This window comes from Podarcis vaucheri, assembly GCF_965113315.1.
Source record: "Podarcis vaucheri genome assembly, chromosome: 2".
NCBI classification, from domain to species: domain Eukaryota; kingdom Metazoa; phylum Chordata; class Lepidosauria; order Squamata; family Lacertidae; genus Podarcis; species Podarcis vaucheri.
This window is the reverse complement of record NC_138760.1, coordinates 32,104,438-32,125,851: the sequence shown is the minus strand read 5'-3', so window position 1 is coordinate 32,125,851 and position 21,414 is coordinate 32,104,438. Positions and strand designations below refer to the sequence as shown.

Below are 21,414 nucleotides of genomic sequence, written 5' to 3'. Positions count from 1 at the left end.
TTCTGTGATGTATGTATGATGTGCAAGTAGATAAATAGGTACCGCTCCGGCAGGAAGGTAAACAGCGTTTCCGTGTGCTGCTCTGGTTTCGCCAGAAGCGGCTTAGTCATGCTGGCCACATGACCCAGAAAAACTGTCCGGGGACAAATGTCGGCTCCCTTGGCCAGTAAAGCGAGATGAGCGCCGCAACCCGAAAGTTGTTCACGACTGGACTTTACTGCCAGGGGTCCTTTACCTTTACCTTGAGCCAAAGGCTAGGCAATTTCAAAAGTAAGAGCTTGCACACCATTGTTCTGGGTTCCTCTCCTCCCTCTCTGTGTGTGGGGAGTGGGGGACCCTGTTGCAAGATTTTAATAAAGATCAGGCTTACTAGCTGCTTTGCTTCTCAATATTCTCTGGTTGGCCTCTGTTATTTTCTTCTTCCGACAGGGGACCTACTTAAGGATTCTAGATGGGCTCTTGGATACCCCATAAGGGAAAAGGAGCAGTCCACCCCCCCCCCCCAATAACAGGTTCCTGTGTACAATTTGAGGAGGTGGCTGGGTGGTCTTGAGGTTCCATTTTTTAAATAAATGCTGAGCTAAGCCAAGCCCTTTTCGCTCAACTCGCCCCAGAAACAACCAAACGTTCTGCTGGCAGGATCGCAGGATGTCTGGATGAGCCCCACTATGAAGTGTGCTTTATGTATCGGCGCAAAAGAGCAATTGCTGCAAGACAGTCAATACTGGAAATGGAAGAAAGCCAGAGAGAACTTGCTCACATATTTCAGGTGTCTTGTTACAGCCCACAGTGTTTAACCCAAACAGAGAGATGTTTTTAAGCGGCCAAGTAGGAAATGATTGTTTCACATTTGTAATAATGCAAGAACCTTGCCAGTTTGCAGCTAAAACAGCTTCTTTTCTGAGAGAGCTTACAATTTACATTAGATAAGCAGGACTGGGGTCAGAGAGAGGCCAGAGGATGACCATGAATTAGCGGGGGAGGGGGGGGGAGATGTGCCAGTTCTGAAGGGAGAGGAGAACGGAAGTGCTGAGAAGGTGCCAGTAGAAACTGTCTCCTCTCTTGGCCTTTTAAGACATCAGTGGTCCCCTGCCAATTGACAACAGAGCACTGCCAACCAGATTCACTCCCTCCAACTCTGGGGCTTAAAAAGGATGCTACAAGCCTGCGACACACTGAGCTGTAAGCGAGTTCTCTCCCAAGAGATTTAGGCCAAAAGGCAGCGGCGGGGGGAACCCCTCCAACCTCGCCCCCGCCCCTAAGCAGATTATCAGAATCTGTTGAAAGAAATGTTCCTCTGGATTACAGCTGCTCCTTGATTTAACCTTCAAGAAAGAATTCTAGGGTCTCTGGAAAACTCCAGCCAGAAACAATTCCTCTATGCCAGGGTAAACGCCAAGGACCCGGAGTCAGAGATCAGGACAGTAAATTGATGGCTCTTTTATTTATGGAAGGGAGATGGGTGTGGGAGAAAAAGATGCCTTTGGCAAACCCCTTCTTCCCGACAAATCACATTATATCTATGGGAAGGGCCCCGGGGGCATTACTGTTTTGTTGTTTTGGTTAGTTATTTACTTGTATTTTATTCTGTGAACCACCTTGATGAAAGGCAGTACAGTGGTACCTCGGGTTACATACGCTTCTGGTTACAGACGCTTCAGGTTACAGACTCCGCTAACCCAAAAATAGTACCTTGGGTTAAGAACTTTGCTTCAGGATGAGAACAGAAATCGTGCTCTGGCGGCGTGGCAGCAGCAGTAGGAGGCCCCATTAAAGTGGTGCTTCAGGTTAAGAACAGTTCCAGGTTAAGAACGGACCTCCGGAACGAATTCAGTACTTAACCCGAGGTACCACTGTATATGAATTTAATAAACAACAACAACACACCAAACACATGCAGAAGGGTAGTACAATGGTACTTCGGGTTACAGACGCTTCAGGTTACAGATGCTTCAGGTTACAGACTCCACTAACCCAGAAATGGTACCTCGGGTTAAGAACTTTTCTTCAGGATGAGAACAGAAATCGTACAGTGGTGGTGCAGTGGCAGCAGGAGACCCCATTAGTTAAAGCGGTACCTCAAGTTATGAACAGTTTCAGGTTAAGAACGGACCTCCAGAACGAATTAAGTTCTTAACCTGAGGTACCACTGTATATAAATTTAACACCAACACATGCAGGATACCACAATTCAGAACAGCTAACACACTCTAGTTTTACAATCAGGTTTTTAGATTCCTGAAATGGGCGCTGGAAATGTAGGTTCGTGAAATGCACCCATTCCTAACTGCTCAGCAGAAGCAGCCAATATGGAAGGCTGGTTGACTCCGACTCACGCCTCTCCTTGCTGCATTGGCAATAAAAATGATTCATCCTGGCCAGTTCTCCCCTATTAGCCTTTGAATGAGCTCCCTATTTCAAATGGGCCCCTGCTGTTTGGCTACAGCATATCTCTGGCTGTAAATAACAACAAAAGCGATGCTCGGCTATGGCTACGCTTCTCTCCGCTGCTTCCACTGTTCACTGAACGTTGAAGGTTAGCTCCGAAATTATGCCCCCCCCCCTATGGAAGCCTGCTGATGCTGCTTCCATGGGGAGGCTTCAGCTCAACTGCACCATGAAAACTCATGCTTTAGTGGATAAGAATGTGCTCCACCGGCATGGAAATTCCCTGTAGCTCAAATTCAGGTGGTTGATGCACCTCAGAAGTAATGGCATCAAAGCAGAGCTTCTGACGCAGGGGAACTGTTTCCAGTGGTCAGGGATGGCATGGTTCTTATCAAGGCACCATTTTTAACCAAGAGAAAAATAGGTTCTCCCACCTGGAGAGGCACTAACAGCTCCTATTTTAATATAACTCTTATTCGCACATGTCACATTACTGTGAGTTACAATCCAGCTTTAGCTACACTTCAAATTGCGCAAACCTCAGGGGTGCACGCACACACAATTGAAAGCCAGCCTGAATACACCTGAATACCTGGGTTTACATTGCTGGGAATGCTTGCGATAGATCTAAAAATTCAAACTACTGGGCAGTGTAAGCGGGTCTCTCTGCTGTCGCTTTTAGGACTCCGTTTGCAAATGCTTAGCAGAAGCCTTGAGAGGTTCTGCTCTTTTTAATAATGGCGCGTGTTGCAAAAAAATCCACCCCACCCCCCCAATTAGGCTTGCCTTCCCATTCCATTTTCCTTTGCCATTTCTGCATCTAAAGGCTACTTCTTGCATGGTTGCTGCTATTTGCACGCCAATACCAAGTGCGGGGTGGGGGGTGGGGGAGAGAAGTGAGATGCTGCCACACTCCCATCAGATATGAAGTGTGCACGCTTGCAAATTGTAATGTAATAAAACAGTTACTTTTCCCTTAAAGAGAAGCGGGTGGGAAGCCCTTCTGATTATAATGGCAGCCCTTTGGGATCAGAGCAAAAGACCTACCTATTCCAGCATTTTAATGAATGAATGAATTAATTAGATTTATCTACAGTGAGATGTGTACAGTGAGAACCAGCTCTGAGTGCTGGTGTTGGATGGCTATTTGAGGAAACCTGTAAGCTTCGCTGGCAGAAGAGGAATACAATGGTACCTCGGGTTAAGTACTTAATTTGTTCCAGAGGTCCGTACTTAACCTGAAACTGTTCTTAACCTGAAGCACCACTCTAGCTAATGGGGCCTCCTGCTGCCGCCGCGCCGCCGGAGCACAATTTCTGTTCTCATCCTGAAGCAAAGTTCTTAACCTGAAAGCACTATTTCTGGGTTAGTGGAGTCTGTAACCTGAAGCGTATGTAACCTGAAGCATATGTAACCCAAGGTACCACTGTATTTGTCTACATACTTCCCCTGTTCTTCTGCAGGTGGGTGGTTTTTTTATATTTTTTTATGGCTTCACCGATGCCTTTAGTACTAAAGAAGATTCTTTTGGGTGGGGGGATAGGGGAGAATGCAGCGTGAAATGACTGTAAGCAGAAAGGGGTCTGCTTATATAAGGAAGGAGCTCCAGCCTGGAAAGGCAAGCTTGACTGATCTAAAGTAATAGGTTTGAAGAGCAAGAACGAACCTGAAACTCAGGATTCTCCATTCCCACAGATTTCCCTAAATCATCCATTTTATAGCATACAGCAAGCAGAAAATAGAAGTCTGCTAGGTGTAGCGTAACAGGCGGGGAGCTTCGCTCTGATCGATGCTCTTGCTACGCATTTAAGATTCGAAGAACCAGATGCCCAGCAGTCAGTGCAAGAGCTGCTCTATATTGTTGCACTCGCAATCAAAGCGCCCTGGGGACCTGAGAAGCACTTAGGATATTTTTTACTCTGCCTACCCCTCATCTCACTCATCCAAAGCTTATGGATAGGAGACAATATAGGCAGAATTTCAACAAGCCTAAAGCCCCAGGGGTGGGGTGGGGTGGAATCATGTGTTTGGGTTAGGGAAGAAGGCAAGTCATGGGAGCAGCACGCCGGTTTAATCAGCATGTTTACTCCCAGATACAGATACTTCCATTCAGCGAATAAAAGATCACCCTCAAACTATTAAGCACTAAAGCCCTTTGGAAGTTCCTGGAACGCAGAATTGAATGAGCTGATTGAGAAGGGTTTGTGCAGTAAATGGCTGAAGCCAAAAGAGTGCCATGAAAACCTTCCAGCAGATGTAGGTAAAAGGTAAAAGGTAAAAGGACCCCTGGACAGTTAAGTCCAGTCAAAGGCAACTATGGGGTGTGGCGCTCTTATTGCTTTCAGGCCAAGGGAGCTGGCATTTGTCCACAGACAGCTTTTCCGGGTCATGTGGCCAGCATGACTAAACTGCTTCTGGCGCAATGGGACGCCGTGACGGAAACCAGAGTGCACGGAAACACCGCTTACCTTCCCGCCAGAGCGGTACCTATTTATCTACTCACACTGGCGTGCTTTTGAATTGCTAGGTTGCCAGGAGCTGGGACAGAGCAACAGGAGCTCACCCCGTTGCAGGGATTCGAACCGCCGACCTTTTAATCGGCAAGCCCAAGAGGCTCGCGGGTTTAGACCACAGCGTCACCCGCGTTCCTCAGCAGATGTATGAATTGGGGGAGACATACCAAGCTGATAATACAGTGGTACCTCGGGTTACAGACGTTTCAGGTTACAGACGCTTCAGGTTACAGACTCCACTAACCCAGAAATAGTACCTCGGGTTGAGAACTTTGCTTTAGGATGAGAACAGAAATTGTGCTGCAGCGGCAGCAGGAGGCCCCATTAGCTAAAGTGGTACCTCAAGTTAAGAACAGTTTCAGGTTAAGAATAGACCTCCAGAACAAATTAAGTTCTTAACCCGAGGTACCACTGTACGGCGGTGTTATTTCCTCTGCATTTGCAGCTATGGGTGGCCAGATGTCGAAACCATATGCCTAGTTCTACTATTTCTAATCTCTGAGAAAGTAGAAGGAAGATCAGGGCCGGAAGATGGGCAACCCCCACTCCCAACTTCATCCTTACAGCCAGAAGTAACCCAACTGTGAAAGCCTCAGGCAACCGAGTTCATCTGATCACTCTGCCTTGCAAGAGGCAAGGTGAATTGAGTGCAGATCTGCCACCTGGGATGAAACCACGTGTCTCAGGCAGAGGCCAGAGTTAAGAGTGTAAAAAAATGGGGGAAGAGGCTTTGTTTTCTCCAGTACGCCCAGGATTGCCATCCCAACCACCTCCCAACCTGCGTATGAACCCCCCTATCTAACCCGAGCGATTTGCGCAATGGCGACGCGAAAGAGGCAGAACCCATCAGTGCCCAAAATGGACGGCTCTCCTCGCCTCACAGCTGCAGCTGCCCAACACAAGCCACACTGAAGGAAAAAGACGAACAGGAAGCGAAATGAGAATATGCGCTCACAAACTGCTCCAGTTGTGGTACAAATGTTTCCCCCTTTCGTCTGTGGCACTTAACTCACATGTAACGCACTAGCAAAATTCTGCATTCCATATCCACAAAAGGGTGGCTTGGCAGTTGTGAGCAAGAGAATTCATTTTCTGTAGGTGGTGCAGTCAGGTAACTTGTGTAACGGTAGGAAGGGAGCAGCCAGCACAGGGACACAACAAATTGTAGCTGTCATTAGGAAGGCAGGTGGGCACCCCAGCCCTAAATTGGGGGAGCAGAGAGAAAGGGGACCCCTTTGAAGGCAAGGCGGCATCTCAGCAACTAAACATTTTCCCCAAAAAGCTAAATTAACTGGCAACTGTGCTGTGTGTGTGTGTGTGTGTGTGTGTGTGTACACACACGCCACAAGAGATGCTGGTATGGCTTGATCAAGTCAAAGCACTTTCTGTTTTACGTATTTATATAAAAATATATTTACATACATATTTACATATTTATGAATTTTACATTCATAAAAATTCAAGAGTGTTTACAACAATTATATATGAAACCATCCAATTAAAAAAAAAACCACCACACATACAAAAAGTTAAAAACAGAAACCAGCAAACTATTAATGGAAAGATGCATTATTTATTGCCTGCATAAGCCTGACAGAAAGGCGGCGGCGGCGGCGGGGGGGGGGGGGAATCTAGAAGGCGTTTAAAAGTTGAAACAGAAAGCAACTGATTGATCTTTTTTGGCAGAGTATTCCACAGAGCATTTGGCAGAGTATTGGGCTGGCGACACCAAAGCAGGTTTTGTCCCCTCTGGGCCACACTTTTCAGAATAAAAAATTGCTCAGGTCGTACCAATTTTTTTGTTGGTAAGAAATACAAAGAAACAACTCATGGCAGAGCTGCATTTCGAAAAGATATTTATCCATATTCTGCAAATTATTGTTTATTTTATTTTGATACTGTTCTATGCAACACTACACTGAAATGTTTAAATATTTCTTTGGTTGTGCTTGGATCCTCCTGCCACACTTGCCATCCTCTCCTGCCGCACCCTTTGAGAACCCCTGAACTAAAGGCTCAGTTTCTCATTGCATCCAATGAGCTCCATCAATTCAGGGAACAACCAATGATGAGCCTGCCAATGACTGCATGCAACACGCAACACTAGTGAAGCGCAATGGCCTCCAACGACTTGCAGCAGCGGCACTACCAGCCGCATAACTCCTCGGATGATGCCTTATATCGTATACACGTTCAACCATTAGATTTTTTTTTTATGAGTGTTTGGAAGGTTCTGTGGTGGGTAGACTTGATGCAGGATGGAGAACCTGTGGCGCTCTACATGTTGAGGGACTCCAACTCCCATTAGCCCCAGTTAGCATGGCCAAATGTCAGGGAAGATGGGAGCTGTAGTCTGGCACCATCTATGACATCGCAGGGTTGCAGGTTTCTACCCCTGGACTTTGCAAATCTGTGATGTAGCTATGACCTTTGCTAACATCACTTGCCTACATCACTGGGGTCAGGTGGGGTGAGAAGTGGGCTGGGCTTATTATCAGTTGCTTTAACTTAGGGTGAAGTGACGATTTCTTTCTATAATGGTTTTTATTAAATCTTCAAATTTATTACATAACTCCAGTTGTATTTATTAGGGTCGCCCCCCTTCTTGACTTCCAATCCCTCCTTCCCTGATTTTTTTTAATTCCCCCTTAATAGCTGCTTTAAAACACATCTACGCTTATTTTCTAAGCCCCCCCAAATCCGTTCTCTACATTCTTCCCCCCATATCAAATTATGCAAGTGATTTCATACAAGAATTATAATTTGATAGATAGTCCACCAGTGGCCTCCGTTCTTCTACGAAAAGATGACGTTACGATTCCTTGCCACATGCAGTATCTACCTCTGGACTTGCTGAACCAACTGAGAGATGAAATAACACCCTAGACATTCAGGAAGCCTCTAGATCATCCTTTCTCGACCTGTGGGTCCCCAGATGTTGTTGAACTACAACTCCCATCATCCCTAGCTAGCAAGGCCAGAGCTCAGGGATGATGGGAGTTGTAGTCCAACAAAAGATCTGGGGACCCACAGGTTGAGAACCACTGCTCTAGATGAAAAGTATTCTTCATCCTGGAGAGGTATAGGTGATGGAGAGAAAGCAATAGACCAGAACCTAGGGCTTTCCCTTTCCTGGGACCGCCAACCCTGATCTCCCTCCATTAATTGAGTCAGACTCCATACACAATTAACCTCAAGCCTCACGTGACCCCGGACAGCCAGCTGTGCCATCTGCTTAGGGGTGGGATTAAAAGCTAAAGGACTCCTCCACGCCCCAATCTCCCTCCCCCTCTTGGGATTAGCCAAAAGAGGAATGAATACTGGAGCAAAGAACCCCTCTCGAGGAAACAGCGATTAAACTGCAAATGCGCACAGCATGCTTGCTGCTCTTGAGAGAGATAGGGAAGGGCCTTCAAGAGCACTGAATTGCAATGTTCAAACTAGGGGACTGGTGGTGGAAGATGAAACACAAGTCTTTGGATCAAGGAATAGGAAGCTGTCAAACCATGCCCTTTAGCAAAACAGGCACTGAAACAGCAGCTGAACTGTCTCCCTTTCCCTTGTGGACCCTTTGTTTCTTTAAGGGTGAGAGAAACGCAATAGGACAAACTGAGTGCGAGTTGCCATGCATGCATGCAACAAAACAAGAGGCGTGCGCCACGCATTATGGCCTACAGGCAGTTTTCCAAGATGGAACTTGACCTCTGAGCATATTACAGTGGTACCTCAGGTTACAAACACCTCGGGTCACAAACACTTCGGGTTACAGACTCCGCTAATCTGGAAGTAGTACCTTGGGTTAAGAACTTTACCTCAGGATGAGAACAGACATTGCACACCGGCAGCACGGCGGCAGAGGGAAGCCCCATTAGCTAAAGTGCTACCTCAGGTTAAGAACAGTTTCAGGTTAAGAACGGACCTCCAGAACAAATTAAGTTCGTAACCAGAGGTACCACTGTACACCGATCCCGGTGGCCAATTAAGTTCCGGGCCCAATTCAAAGAGCTGGTTTTTACTTATAAAGCCTTGAATGGCTCGGGACCACAATGCCTTGAGGACGTCCTCTCTCCATGCCAACCAACCTGGACCCTGCGGTCATGATTTGAGGCCCTTCTTCAGGTGCCTCCTCCACGAGATGTCCTAAGAGTGGCAACGTGAAAACAGGGCCTTTTCTGCGGTGGCTCCTCGCTTGTGTGAAAGGTCATATATTTAAGCTCTGGGTAGCCAAGCACAGACAGATTTACACATTCATGAGCACGTGCATGTGTGACAAATTCCAGAGGAGCCATCTTGTTAGGCTGCAATAGATTGCAATGGGTTACTTTGAAGTCACTGCAGTACAAGATTTGGAGGGGGGGGAAAGGCCCCACGCTGTATTTTGTCAGTACAAAGGTGGCAACCCTACCCGTGTACCCAAGCATTCAGACACCACCCACCCGCTCCATTACCCATGGGCCTTCTGCTCTCTAGGCTCCAAATGAACTCACCAACAGATGAGGCCGGCTACCACAGCTGTCCAGGTGATGCAGCACGAATTGGGCCTCTTCGTCTCGGACTCCTCCTCCCTCTTGCAGCAGCACACACAGATCAGATAAATACCAAGGAATACCAGGTTGAGGCCCAGAAAGACAGCTCCCACGAGAGCCAAGAGCAACAGGGACTAAGAAAGGAGAAAAAGGGAGAGAGAGATGATGAGCTTCTGCTTATGCCAACAGAGAACAAGTCGTATCCCCTCATTCCACTTTTCAGAAACTTACATTTGAGGCTACAAAAGATAACCAATGAAAAGCCCGTTGCTTCAGAACACTATTTCCTCCCAAGTTCCATCTATTGAGAACCCTTAGCAAGCAAAGTGGCCGTCGTTTGTCTTTCTCCCATTAGAAAAGGGCCCTTTTGTAAAAAGATTGCAGCACTGACATACTCAGCCAAGCACTAACCCAAAGCAGCAGAACTAAGTGACTGCTCACCACCAATGGAATGAGAAGCTTCTGGAGGAGGAGATTTTTGCCTTCTGTGTATCTAAGGCTTGTTTTCTGCAAAGCAAACACACTTCATCTCCTGAAGCGCCTGTGTCGTTCTGCGGTTGTGTACACACTATAAAGCACATGTGAAGGACAATTTTCCCCTTCAAAGGATTCTGGGCGCTGCAGGTTGTTAATGGCCGAGGGTATTCATAACTCTGCGAGGGGAAAAACTACAATGCCCAGAATTCTTTGAGGGAAAGGATTTGCTTTGAATGTGCTTTCTTTTTTTAAATTTTTATTGGGTTTTCACATTTTATATAGACAAAAACAAACACAAAAACAAACACAAAAAACAACAAACATGTATAATTTCAGAAGATCTTATTTTCTAACCCTGGTCCCTGACTTCCCCCCACCCCCTCCCTTGCATCCCTATTCCCAAATTTATGTCAGCAAATTGGTATTTCTCCTCTTGTCTATCTTAATATTAGTCCTATTATAAAAAAAAAGCCAAAAGTAAATTTTTTCTAAGTTGGACCCCAGTTCCCTTCCATCGATTTCCCATTTTGTCTTAAATAAGAGTCTTATTAACTAAACCCCAAGGTCTTGAGTGTTGTTAAAATTACATCATTCCCTCCCTCCCATCCCCGGTTTGCGTCCCTTCCCAATACATGTCCACAATGTCCGTTCTTAGCCTGGGTCCCACACGTCCGAGGCTCTCAAGTCTCTTTCAGTCCCTCTCCGCCAGTCTTGTTGGTAGTCCTTTGTGTCGGTCATCGAATCTCGAAAGAATTCTATCACAATCAATCCATAGTCTCTTCCCATATTTAAAGACAGCTGCTGAAGGATTTCCACAAGGCATGAATCTTGAAAGTAGTCAAAGTCAGAGTCTATGTGGAGGCCCCAATTATATTTCTTTATTTTAAGTTCCTGGACATAAACTCCCAGGGCCTCCACTTTCGTCTTCTGTATCTTTCGTAGATTTGTAGTAGATTTAATCCAATAGTCTCCTTGCTTATATTCCACAGGTGTCAGCTTCTGGTTAATGTTTTCCAACTCCACTTTTTCTCTTTCTTGTTTTGTCTCTTCCTCTTCTTTAGTTATCATTTCGAATTCAGCTGTGGGTTCTTTCTCATTCAGGTCATTACATTCAGCAGAACTACTTGTTTCAGAAGTCAAGGTCATCAATTGTTTGCTCATAGCCGAAGTCTGCTCTTGTAAGGTTCCCACCAAATAAAACATCCTTTCGATTTCCCCCAGTATCTTTCCATCCACAGCCATTGTAATTCCACAGAGTTCCCCCTAGAGGGAATCTGGTTACTTTGTATTCTTTTCTCCAACAATCCTCTATCTTATTGTTGTTTCTTTGTTTCCAACAATTTTAACTCAATTGTAACTCCTTTTAATCCAGAGGAGTCTTAGGTAGCAATTTTTCCACTATAAACTGTCTGTTTGACAGCTTTGACAGCTGTCAAACTCTGATCTTCTTACACAAGCTCCAAAACAGGACGCTCCCGGGCCCGGGAGGGAGGGTTGTTTACAGCAAAAGGAGAAACTTCCAACACTCCGCTCTCCTGCTCAAAATTACTTTTCCAAATCTTGGAAGTTACTGTCTTTTTAAAACTCACCCTTTACAGGGTAGGCTCTCCAGCTTAGTTCTTATATCGTTGCTTAGATCATCTGCAAGGGGGGGGGTGCGGACTTCCTTTTAGCACACCCCCGATCGTCTCAAATTCAAAGGGAAAAATTCTTAAAGTCCAAATCCAATTTACTCACGGGTTCTTCTTTTCAGTCCAAATTTCAAGGAAGGAAGTCAGCGCTCTCCAATCATGGCTCGCGGCTTCACTCAGCGGAGGTAGAGATCGACTCTCAGCGCCACGCCGCCCCCTGTATCCTCTCCGCAGCCTTTAAAAAGGCTCTTCGTGAATCAGGGGGGGGCGCTTTAGGCGCCCACCGAGTCTTCAGTCCGCAGGCTTCCGCGCCTGCGGTTTTTAAGGGTCCCCGTGTCGCCGGCACGGCAAAGACCCATCCTCCACTGAGCCGATTCCCTCCGGAGCTCGGAGGGAATCCGCCATTTTCGGATCGCGCCAACCCCCGAAGTCTGCTTTGAATGTGCTTTCAAGGTATAGTGTATGACGCAGGAAAGGAGAAGGAGGTGTCTCCTTATATATTCCAATAGCCACAATGTAGGACACCTCTATATTATTTTTCAAAACAACAATCCCGCCCTTCCTTCCCCAAGAAATCTAAGGCAGCAAACAATAAAAACAGCAAAAAAACACAAACATTTAAAAACATCCTCCTAGCTAAATAAGGTCTAGGTGCAGCTCAGTGTTAGGAACTCAGATATGTAAGTTAGGTGCCAATGGCTAATTACACCAGGCTTAACGGTCACCAAAACAGAATGCCTAGTTGCCATATTGGTGGCCAGAAGGCTCGAAAGTTGTATTTTTTCAATAAGACTTTTTGGTTCCTGAAATTCACTCTGATTGTGTAGATAAAATATAATGGATATGGTTCTACAGGATGTGTTGCTAGTGTGTGAAAACAGTCAAGATCCGAGGACCCCCAGGTGTGCACCTCCAGGTGATGGAGACATCTGGCCCCATCCTGGTGCCTGGGCATCTTTGCTTGGTCACAAGTGGCCGATAGCCAGGTGCAGAATACGCCTGGGGGATTTCAAAGGCAGTTTCAGTTATCTAACACCTGGGTGGGCAGGAATGTTTTAAAATTCCACATAGGTAAAGGTAAAGGGACCCCTGACCATTCGGTCCAGTCGTGGCTGACTCTGGGGTTGCGGCGCTCGTGTCGCTTTATTGGCCAAGGGAGCCGGCGTTTGTCCTCAGACAGCTTCCGGGTCATGTGGCCAGAATGACTAAGCCGCTTCTGGCGAAACCAGAGCAGCGCACGGAAACGTCGTTTACCTTCCCGTCGGAGTGGTACCTATTTATATACTTGCACTCTGATGTGCTTTCGAACAGCTAGGTTGGCAGGAGCAGGGACCGAGCAACGGGAGCTCACCCCGTCGCGGGATTCGAACCGCCAGCCTTCTGATCGGCAAGTCCTAGGCTCTGTGGTTTAAACCATAGCGCCACCCGTGTCCCAAAATTCCACATAGATTTTAATAATGAGGGAGATAAGACACACCACACAAGGGAGGACATTTCATAAACAAGGAGTCACTAGGCAGCACCCATTGGCAGCACCTACAACAGGGACTCCTTTGCTGTACCCTTTCTATTCTAGGAGACATCAACAGACAAAGCAGCTACATTGGCCGAAAGTTGCATCCTCGAGCCCTACTTAGACAGTCACTAAGGGAAGGATTCTGCTAGCATGTACAGATGTATCAGGCAAGTCTGTCATGTAGTCTATTGTGTGCTCCTCACTTCCAATAGCCTTGGGAAATATTTCCCAAGTTAGAGCACAAAATCATCCCACTTCCATGGGTGCTTTATTTCTCTTCAATTCTAATCAAAGTTAGCATCCTAATTTAGCAAAATCCCTCATCTGTATCTGCAAGCAACAGCTGTGCACAATTCTTTCTTCTTCTTCCTCTTCCTCTTCTTCTTCTTCTTCTCCTCCTCCTTCTCCTTCTGCAGATAAGCTAATCAAGGCAGCCCAGTGCCGCAGAAAAGAATCAGCCTCAGAACAGCGGCACAGAAAAACCTCGCTAGCTCAAAGCAAGCTGTTAGTTCTGCCACAGCATCTCCACAGCTATTTATTTACAGTGCAAAGCATCGCATCATCCAGGGAGCTGTTGAACAAACAAGGTAAATAAAGGTTTCTTTATTTAAAGGGCAGGGGGTTAAAAATCAGCCTATGGGAGGAAGCATCACAGTATGCAAATGATGTTCATTTTCCAAGAATACATTTTTGCAGCCTAGTCTCAGTGCCAGACAACAAGCTACATTAGATTTGCAAATACACCACATGGAATACGCACAAATTATGTAAAATGGAGGAAGTCATAAATCTGCGAAGATATGGAAGCGGATCTGAAACATGCATACTGCGTGGGGACACAGAAAGCTTCTGCACGAAGCGTGAAAAACTAGCCAATTTCATCCATGGAGGATAAAAACCGTGGAGATCCATAGTCCCATTGACTACTTCAGCCTTGCAAATAAAGTCACAAACGTTAGTAGCCCACAGATACTAGGTGTGCCGAGACGTACCTATACAGTGGTACCTCGGGTTAAGTACTGGAGGTCCGTTCTTAACCTGAAACTGTTCTTAACCTGAAGCACCGCTTTAGCTAATGGGGCCTCCCGCTGCCACCACGCTGCCGCTGTGCGATTTCTGCTCTCATCCTGAGGTAAAGTTCTTACCCCGAGGTACTATTTCTGGGTTAGCGGAGTCTGTAACCTGAAGCGTCTGTACCCTGAAGCGTATGTAACCTGAGGTACCACTGTATTAGATACAATATATTAGTGCCACAAAGGGTCAAAAGCAAAGAAAACCCAAGCACCACATGCTGATTTTCATCTTGCAAAAACACCCCTGCTTGATTGCCAAGAATTCATACTTGCCACAGGCAACCAAGTTAAGTGGCTTTTTACGAGCCAAATATAATGTAAACAGAGTCCATTCACTAGACTTTGCCACCATTGCTAAAATGAAGTTGCTGGTGTGGATTCTCTCAAAGCTCCCTTCTGACACAACACTAAGAAACCCTGCTTTTTATTTACTGTTTTATCAGTCGTTCCCAAGAGCATGCACCTGCTTCTCCCGGCTGACACACCAAATTTGGAACGTCTGCAGCCAGTCAAACATTCCAACATACAAAACAGTTGTTGTTTTTTTGTAGCCACAGCCACACTGCGTTTGAAACATCTGAACAGCTTAAGCGTTCCGGGGAGGCCCGGTGCTAAAATCCAAAGGAGGTCAGGAATTAAGCAGAGAAGCAGCACAGGGTTGCTCTGATTACACACATTCAGAAGCAAGGAAGAAAAGCTTAACACCCGCCTGGCTAAGGGCAGGCTTGCAAATCACGTGATCTCCAGCTCGCCACGTGACCTGTGGGCAAGGCTACGTTTCCAGTCAAGCAAAGTGAGGTCCTGGGAAAGGGATGTAGCACGAGGCGTTCTCGTACCGGTGAACATATTTTACTCCAAGCAAAAAACAGTCCCTACCAGCATTCGAGGAACATCTGGCAGCAGGGAACAGAGAAAGAGAGGAGAGGCAAGGCAGATTTTACATGGAAGCCTAGGAACGTTGAGCTGCAGAATGAAGGACTGTAAGAGACATACAGTGGTACCTCGGGTTACATGCACTTCAGGTTACAGACCCTGCTAACCCAGAAATAGTACCTTGGGTTAAAAACTTTGCTTCAGGATGAGAACAGAAATCACATGGCGGCAGCAGGAGGCCCCATTCGCTAAAGTGGTGCTTCAGGTTAAGAACACTTTCAGGTTAAGAACAGACCTCCGGAATGAATCAAGTACTTAACCTGAGGTACCACTGTATTGCACTTCCTGGTTCCTTGCCAGGGTTCACAATTGTCTAACATTTTTACTCTCTTTTTGTTAGGAAATAGAGGAAAGAAGCTACCAATATTGTTTGCTCTATAAGTTGCACCTGACCATAAGACACACCTAGTTTTTAGAGGAGGAAAACAAGAAACAAGAAAGCAATGCAAATCCTCTTGAGCGAAGAGGGAGAAGTGCTCCCACTGTGCTCAAGAGGCTTTGCGTGGCTACCCCTGAAGCCAGAAGAGCAAGAGGGATCGCTGCACACCGAACCCTCTTGCTTTTCTGGCTTCTGGGATAGCTGTGCAGCCTGCATTCGCCCCATAAGACGCACACACATTTCCCCTTACTTTTTAGGAGGGGAAAAGTGCGTCTTATAGAGCAAAAAATACGGTATCTAGCTAGGCAGGTGCTTGTTTGTAAGGACAAAGATAGGTGTTCCCAACTATCTGCTTTCTAAGGAGAGGGGGGAGCTACATTTGCAGAGAATGGTTATTGGGTAGGATGAGAGGGACAATTAACTATTCTTCTGCAGCCCCTTCCCCCCGGCTCTGTTCCCCCACCCAGTGCACAACCACCGTGGGCAGGCCTGGGGGGTTGGGGGACACTGGCAGACAGTGTGTAACACTCCCCTGAAAATGCTGCCCACTTCATGTGGCCAAAGACATGTAGTAATCATGAGCTTGTTGGTGTACCACGTGCATGTACTTTTTACACGTGCACAACTATTGCACTTGTAAAAAATTGTCACCTGTCTCTCCTCCACAATAACTTCTTGTCAAACAGAAGTGGTTTGGTTTTCCAAACGTTTGTTCTCAGATCTGTATATCAGAAATCCTTGGAGCATTACACAACATATCACACCATTACTGTTCGAAGGAGAAGCTGAACAAACCTATTCTATGATGTTTTCCTTCAAACAACCAATGTTCAGCTATCCCTTCAAACCATATTTCACAACCAACATTTAAGAAGCACGTTTGAGTTTCTGACAGGGCCCCTGATGCCTAATGCAAGCATTATTCAGAAAGGGCAGAAAGCATGAGAACCATGTTAAAAAGCAGGTGTACATTTGGGGCAGTGAGTGTAGGTTTTACATTTCCATTATGAGCTAAGCCTCATGTGTATAAAAAGCTTTTAACAGGCAAGAGTTGAACATATGAGCCATGAGCTATGGAGAAAGCTACAAGTACTTAAGACATGGATTCAAATTACACCACAGCTTTATTTTACTCACAAGATAGAACACCTATAAAATAAGAATCCAGTTATGAGAAACCAAGGCCACTTACCATATACATCAATTAGAATGTGGAACAAGGATTGCAAAACACTCTGCACAGTATGGATATGGGAATCTAAGTCTGACCGCTCTGTTAGAAGGCACATTGCAAGCTCAGTTTTATTTGATATAGCCATAGCAAATATATCAATATTCTCAACGGGAAAGTATTTTTTATCGGGTAATTCAAACTATGGACTGCTCTCAATATGGTGCAGAGCTTGCCTCATCTTAATGTGTTGCATATGCAAGGCTTCCGTGCTAAGTGAGCTCAAAGAATAAAACACAAGCCATATTTTCCTCAGAGAGCTGCTTTGTTATTTAGCCTCTCCTATCCCATCCCAGAGCACACAGTGGCCTTTTCATTAGGATGACCGAATGCCTGCTCATGCCTTGGAACCATGAAGCAAAGCTTCCCCCTGCCTTCTCTATATCTCCACAGAGATGTTGGGTTCTCCCTTTTGTTCTCATTTCCTCCCTCCAACAGGATCCTGCCCTCCCCACCTCCCAGACCCACATTCCTTTTAAAACCATGGTGTGAGAGTAGTTTTCCTGTGGTTACAATCCATGGCGTTGTTGTAATAGTTGAAGGCCCAACATCATGCAGATGGGGCAATATCTCGGTCCCTTACCACACATTTGCTGCTTGCAGACCTGGATGAGATACTCAGCCGGTTCCTAAACATGAAGCATTAACTTATGCCAGGTACGGCACTGGTGGAGATCACCTGGGCATCCGTTGGCTTGGAGCATCCGTCTGTCTCAGGAGACAATGGAAGAGTGTGCCTTTGAGGGTGAAGTCAAGCTGTTTGAAGGTTGCAACGCCTGGTTTTGGCTATTGCAGAGCATTTCATACTGGTGCTAGCAATCACTAGTCTACTGAATTTGCACTTCAGGAAGGGATGCTTGGAACAGTTTCACAAGGCCTCCGAGAGTAAATAAGAAAGGTGTGCTTTGATCCACATAAACTAAATTCCCAGTTGTTGTGCAACACCCACAATCACCTTAGGATTAAGGAACAATTTGGGTAGAGGGGTGGTATCTCCTGGTGTTTAAGATTTCGGCACAAAACCCTGTTGACCTCATCTTACTCCTTTGTGGTTCCTAAAAGAGGAAATGATACAATTGGGCAGTTGTGTGCTTCCATATGATGAAAAGGATCACAAAACGCCAGGGATGACATTAGGCAGTTCACAGGATCAGTGAAGCCATGTCTTTCTATCATGTTCCAAAAAGACTGCTAACCAATGAGCAAAAGAACAAATGGTAAATGTGGTGGCAGATTGCTATTTTGAGTCAACATCAAAATCCAACACACTTTAATGAGTAGCATGCCATTCGCCACCATATCAATGCTCGGCAGGTGGAAAAGTGTGAACAGGATATTACCAAGCTGAATTACTCATACAATCAACAAAACAATAGATACTCTCAACTTTTCAAGTGATTCCCATGACGAAGAAGCTCTGTGCAAGTAAGCAGCTCTGTTTTCTCCGATTTACACAGAGTGAACCAATCAAGGAGGAATTGTGCAGGTTAGAGAACACTCTCAGCTTACGTTTTCAAAGTGGTGTTTTGAAAACTGTAGTTCCCACTGCCAATCTTGTCTATAGCACCTTAGTTTCTTCTCCAGACCACACTTTCTGCACCCTGCATCTGAAAACATGCATATGCTCCTGCATTATCTTCATAAAGCAGGGCAATGCATTTGAAAGGGGAACAACTAAGGCACAGAGTTAATTAAGTTACTTGGTCAAAGATCACTCTGAGGTCAAGGGATGAATGGAAGTACCCTCAGTTAGGAGGATGTGAACACAGCTGCCAATGCCTCTTTCTTCCCCCAAAGGCGCTTTCTGAGAAATTATCCACAGCACTGCCTGGAACAGACTTCAACCTGCTCAAGGTTGACTAAATAAAATTCTGAACGGCAAAGCTATTGACAGGCTATGTGCCTGAGCAACAGACCTGGGTCTTTGAAACTTTTAGTTTCCATTGCTTCCTGAACAGCATTGAAGCCCTCTTGTTTTCCAACCTTCCAGGAACACAGTGGGCTTTGCACATTGAACCTGCCACATATTAGGATATCTGCCTGAACAAACATCTTTTGATACTTTGGTTCCTAGATTCTTGGAACAAAAGCATATTAGGCAGAACATTTTCTTCTGAACTGTGAATGTTTAAATTATGCACCCAGGAGCCTGGTATAAATTGAGGGTGCTTGGTACAAAGCCCAGTGAATTAATCTTCATTATCTCTAGACACCCACTGCCAGGAAGTACCCTCAGTTAGGAGGATGCCAGGAATATACTCAGGATTTGGGGCGGGGGAGGTAAAATAATGCAAATTATGAAAATGAAAATGGTATGGCAAGGGTGACTCCATTCAAGTACCTAAGAACAAGCATCAAGCTCACTCTTTCTTTCTCTTGACTTTTCATCTGCAGCCTGGCTTTGCATTTCTACTTTACCATTAAGGTTGCTGAGTGTTCGTGGGCACCAGTCACAATTGCATAGCCTAGCCTAGCCTACCTCACCTCACCTGTTGTGAAGATAAAGTAGGATAATCCTCATGTGTAATATTCCTTAGTGGAAGGCTGGCAAAAGTGAAAATAACCTATGCAAATTAACTTACGCTATTTATTTCTGTACTAGCCAGCTAAAGGTCCCTCACGCTCACCAACACAGAATCTGACCCCTTCTAAAAATGAGTATGTTGGGGGTGGAGAGGGGGTGTTGAGTGGAAGCCTACCATTATCTGATGGAAGTGGTTAAAACAATCTTCTAAATACACCAGCAGCTTTTGGAATAACTAAACAGCACAGAACTACAGCCTTTCTGTGTCTTAGCAGTCAAGCATTAAAATCATTACGCCATGTTTATAAACAGCCAATCCCCCAATTGTCTGTAGGAAATAAGAATTGTTTCCAAGCAACCAAGCAGAAAAAGGAGACTTGGCTGTTCTCTTCCCTTGCAGGCAATTTTGATGTGCTATAAATGACTATTTTTTGAAGACTTGTGGGCTGGCAGGCAACTTCTGAGAACTTATATAGACAAATGTAGCTTCTTCCATCACAAACCTCCTCACCTGAAAGTTTCAGGCTTCTGTGGTTGGTAGGTATTGACTAATCTAATCCTCTGTAATATGCCGCAAATAGAATTAGATCTCTAAATGGCTATTACAATGTAGCTTCCAGTGTATGAATTTCTTTTGGAAGAAATAATTCAGAAGGGGCCCCATACCAACAGCCTTCACTCTCTACTGTTGTGGTCCTTGCTTTCCAGGCCAGTTTATTTATTTTACCATGTGGGGCTAGGAGTTGAAATTGCAGTGTTACACTCGTCTCAAGCTTTTAGCTGAAAGAGATATTTGTATTGGTAAACATGGAGATGGACAGACAGACAGACAGACAGAGACAGACAGACATCAATGAACACAGCTTAGGAAAGAAAGCAGAGCAAGCGAGGCATATAAATTCTAATTTTCTGCTTTGTCTCTACATTGATGGTCATTTGCTGAACCAGCTGTAAAGTTTCTAGAATGTATGAATCAGCATTCATATATCCACAACTGGATTGGTCCATGATAGACAGCATTTTCCCCCAGATGGGTGATTTCTAACACACACACACACACACACACAGAGAGAGAGAGAGAGAGAGAGAGAGAGAGAGAGAAATCTTCTCCTTTCCAAAAAGAGACAATGAAAAGTGATACAGTGGTACCTCAGGTTACATACGCTTCAGGTTACATACGCTTCAGGTTACAGACTCCGCTAACCCAGAAATATTACCTCGGGTTAAGAACTTTGCTTCAGCATGAAAACGGAAATCGTGTTCCAGTGGCGTGGCAGCAGCAGGAGGCCCAATTAGCTAAAGTGGTGCTTCAGGTTAAGAACTATTTCAGGTTAAGAATGGACCTCCAGAACAAATTAAGTACTTAACCTGAGGTACCACTGTATTTTCCTTTGGGTCTCTCTTGGCCAATCAGGAATTAAATGTCAGGTGTTTGGTTTATTTTAATAATAATTTTTTACTTGGTGGTTACATTCAGAAAATACAGACACAATTTAGAACCTGAACATAACAACCAAACTATGTGCACACATTGTGCACATTATAATGAGATCTATTGTGATGGGTCATGATTGATTGCCACTTAACTGGGATTTATCCATGTGGAAGGAAGTGCATTGTGACTTCAGAGACAACAGGTGAGGGACATGAATCCCCTGGGCATATTTGCCATTTCCTAGGTTAAGACTAATGCAACACACGCTCAGGGCAACCTCAGGGCAGTTTTCAATTTATAGGCCGTTTGCCTATAAAATACATCCGAGAAGAGGTTTCTCATGCATGAAAGAGAAGATGCGCTTGGCACAACATAAAAGTGTAGAACAGATACATTTTGCCATGAAATATTGGTGGGTACGACAACTGGCCTGGCATAGCTAGCCTCTGAGGACACCTGCAGATTGAAAGACTGGATGGGAGCTATAGCCTAGTGGTTTGCAAAATAGCTGTGGCCAAAAATCCAGGATAACTGCATCATATCAGGATGCCAATAACCCTTATTTACTAGAGGTTTTTCTTTCCTGACCACCTTGTAAAGATGGCACGAAACTGCAGCCACCATGTATAATGACACAGAATAATACATTACTCAAGAGAAAGCTGCTCAGAATTCCACTCAGAGTCTCCCTTTAGCACTTCATGTAGCCTGTGTGTTTTCTTCTCTATGCAATGCAGATTATATTTCAAGGCAGACCCCCCCTGAAGTTAGAATGGAGAGAGTGATGC

General features: G+C 45.3%; 1 protein-coding gene across 2 annotated transcripts in view; it reads right to left on the bottom strand.

Moving 5' to 3' along the window:
• The window catches only part of TTYH2 (tweety family member 2), an 82,475-nt gene that overhangs the window by 36,048 nt on the left and 25,013 nt on the right, over positions 1-21,414 (bottom strand). For both annotated transcript variants that reach the window (XM_082212570.1, XM_082212571.1), the window contains exon 2: positions 9,389-9,561. In XM_082212570.1, coding sequence (XP_082068696.1) covers positions 9,389-9,561 — 173 coding nt within the window. The remainder of the gene's footprint in view (positions 1-9,388; positions 9,562-21,414) is intronic.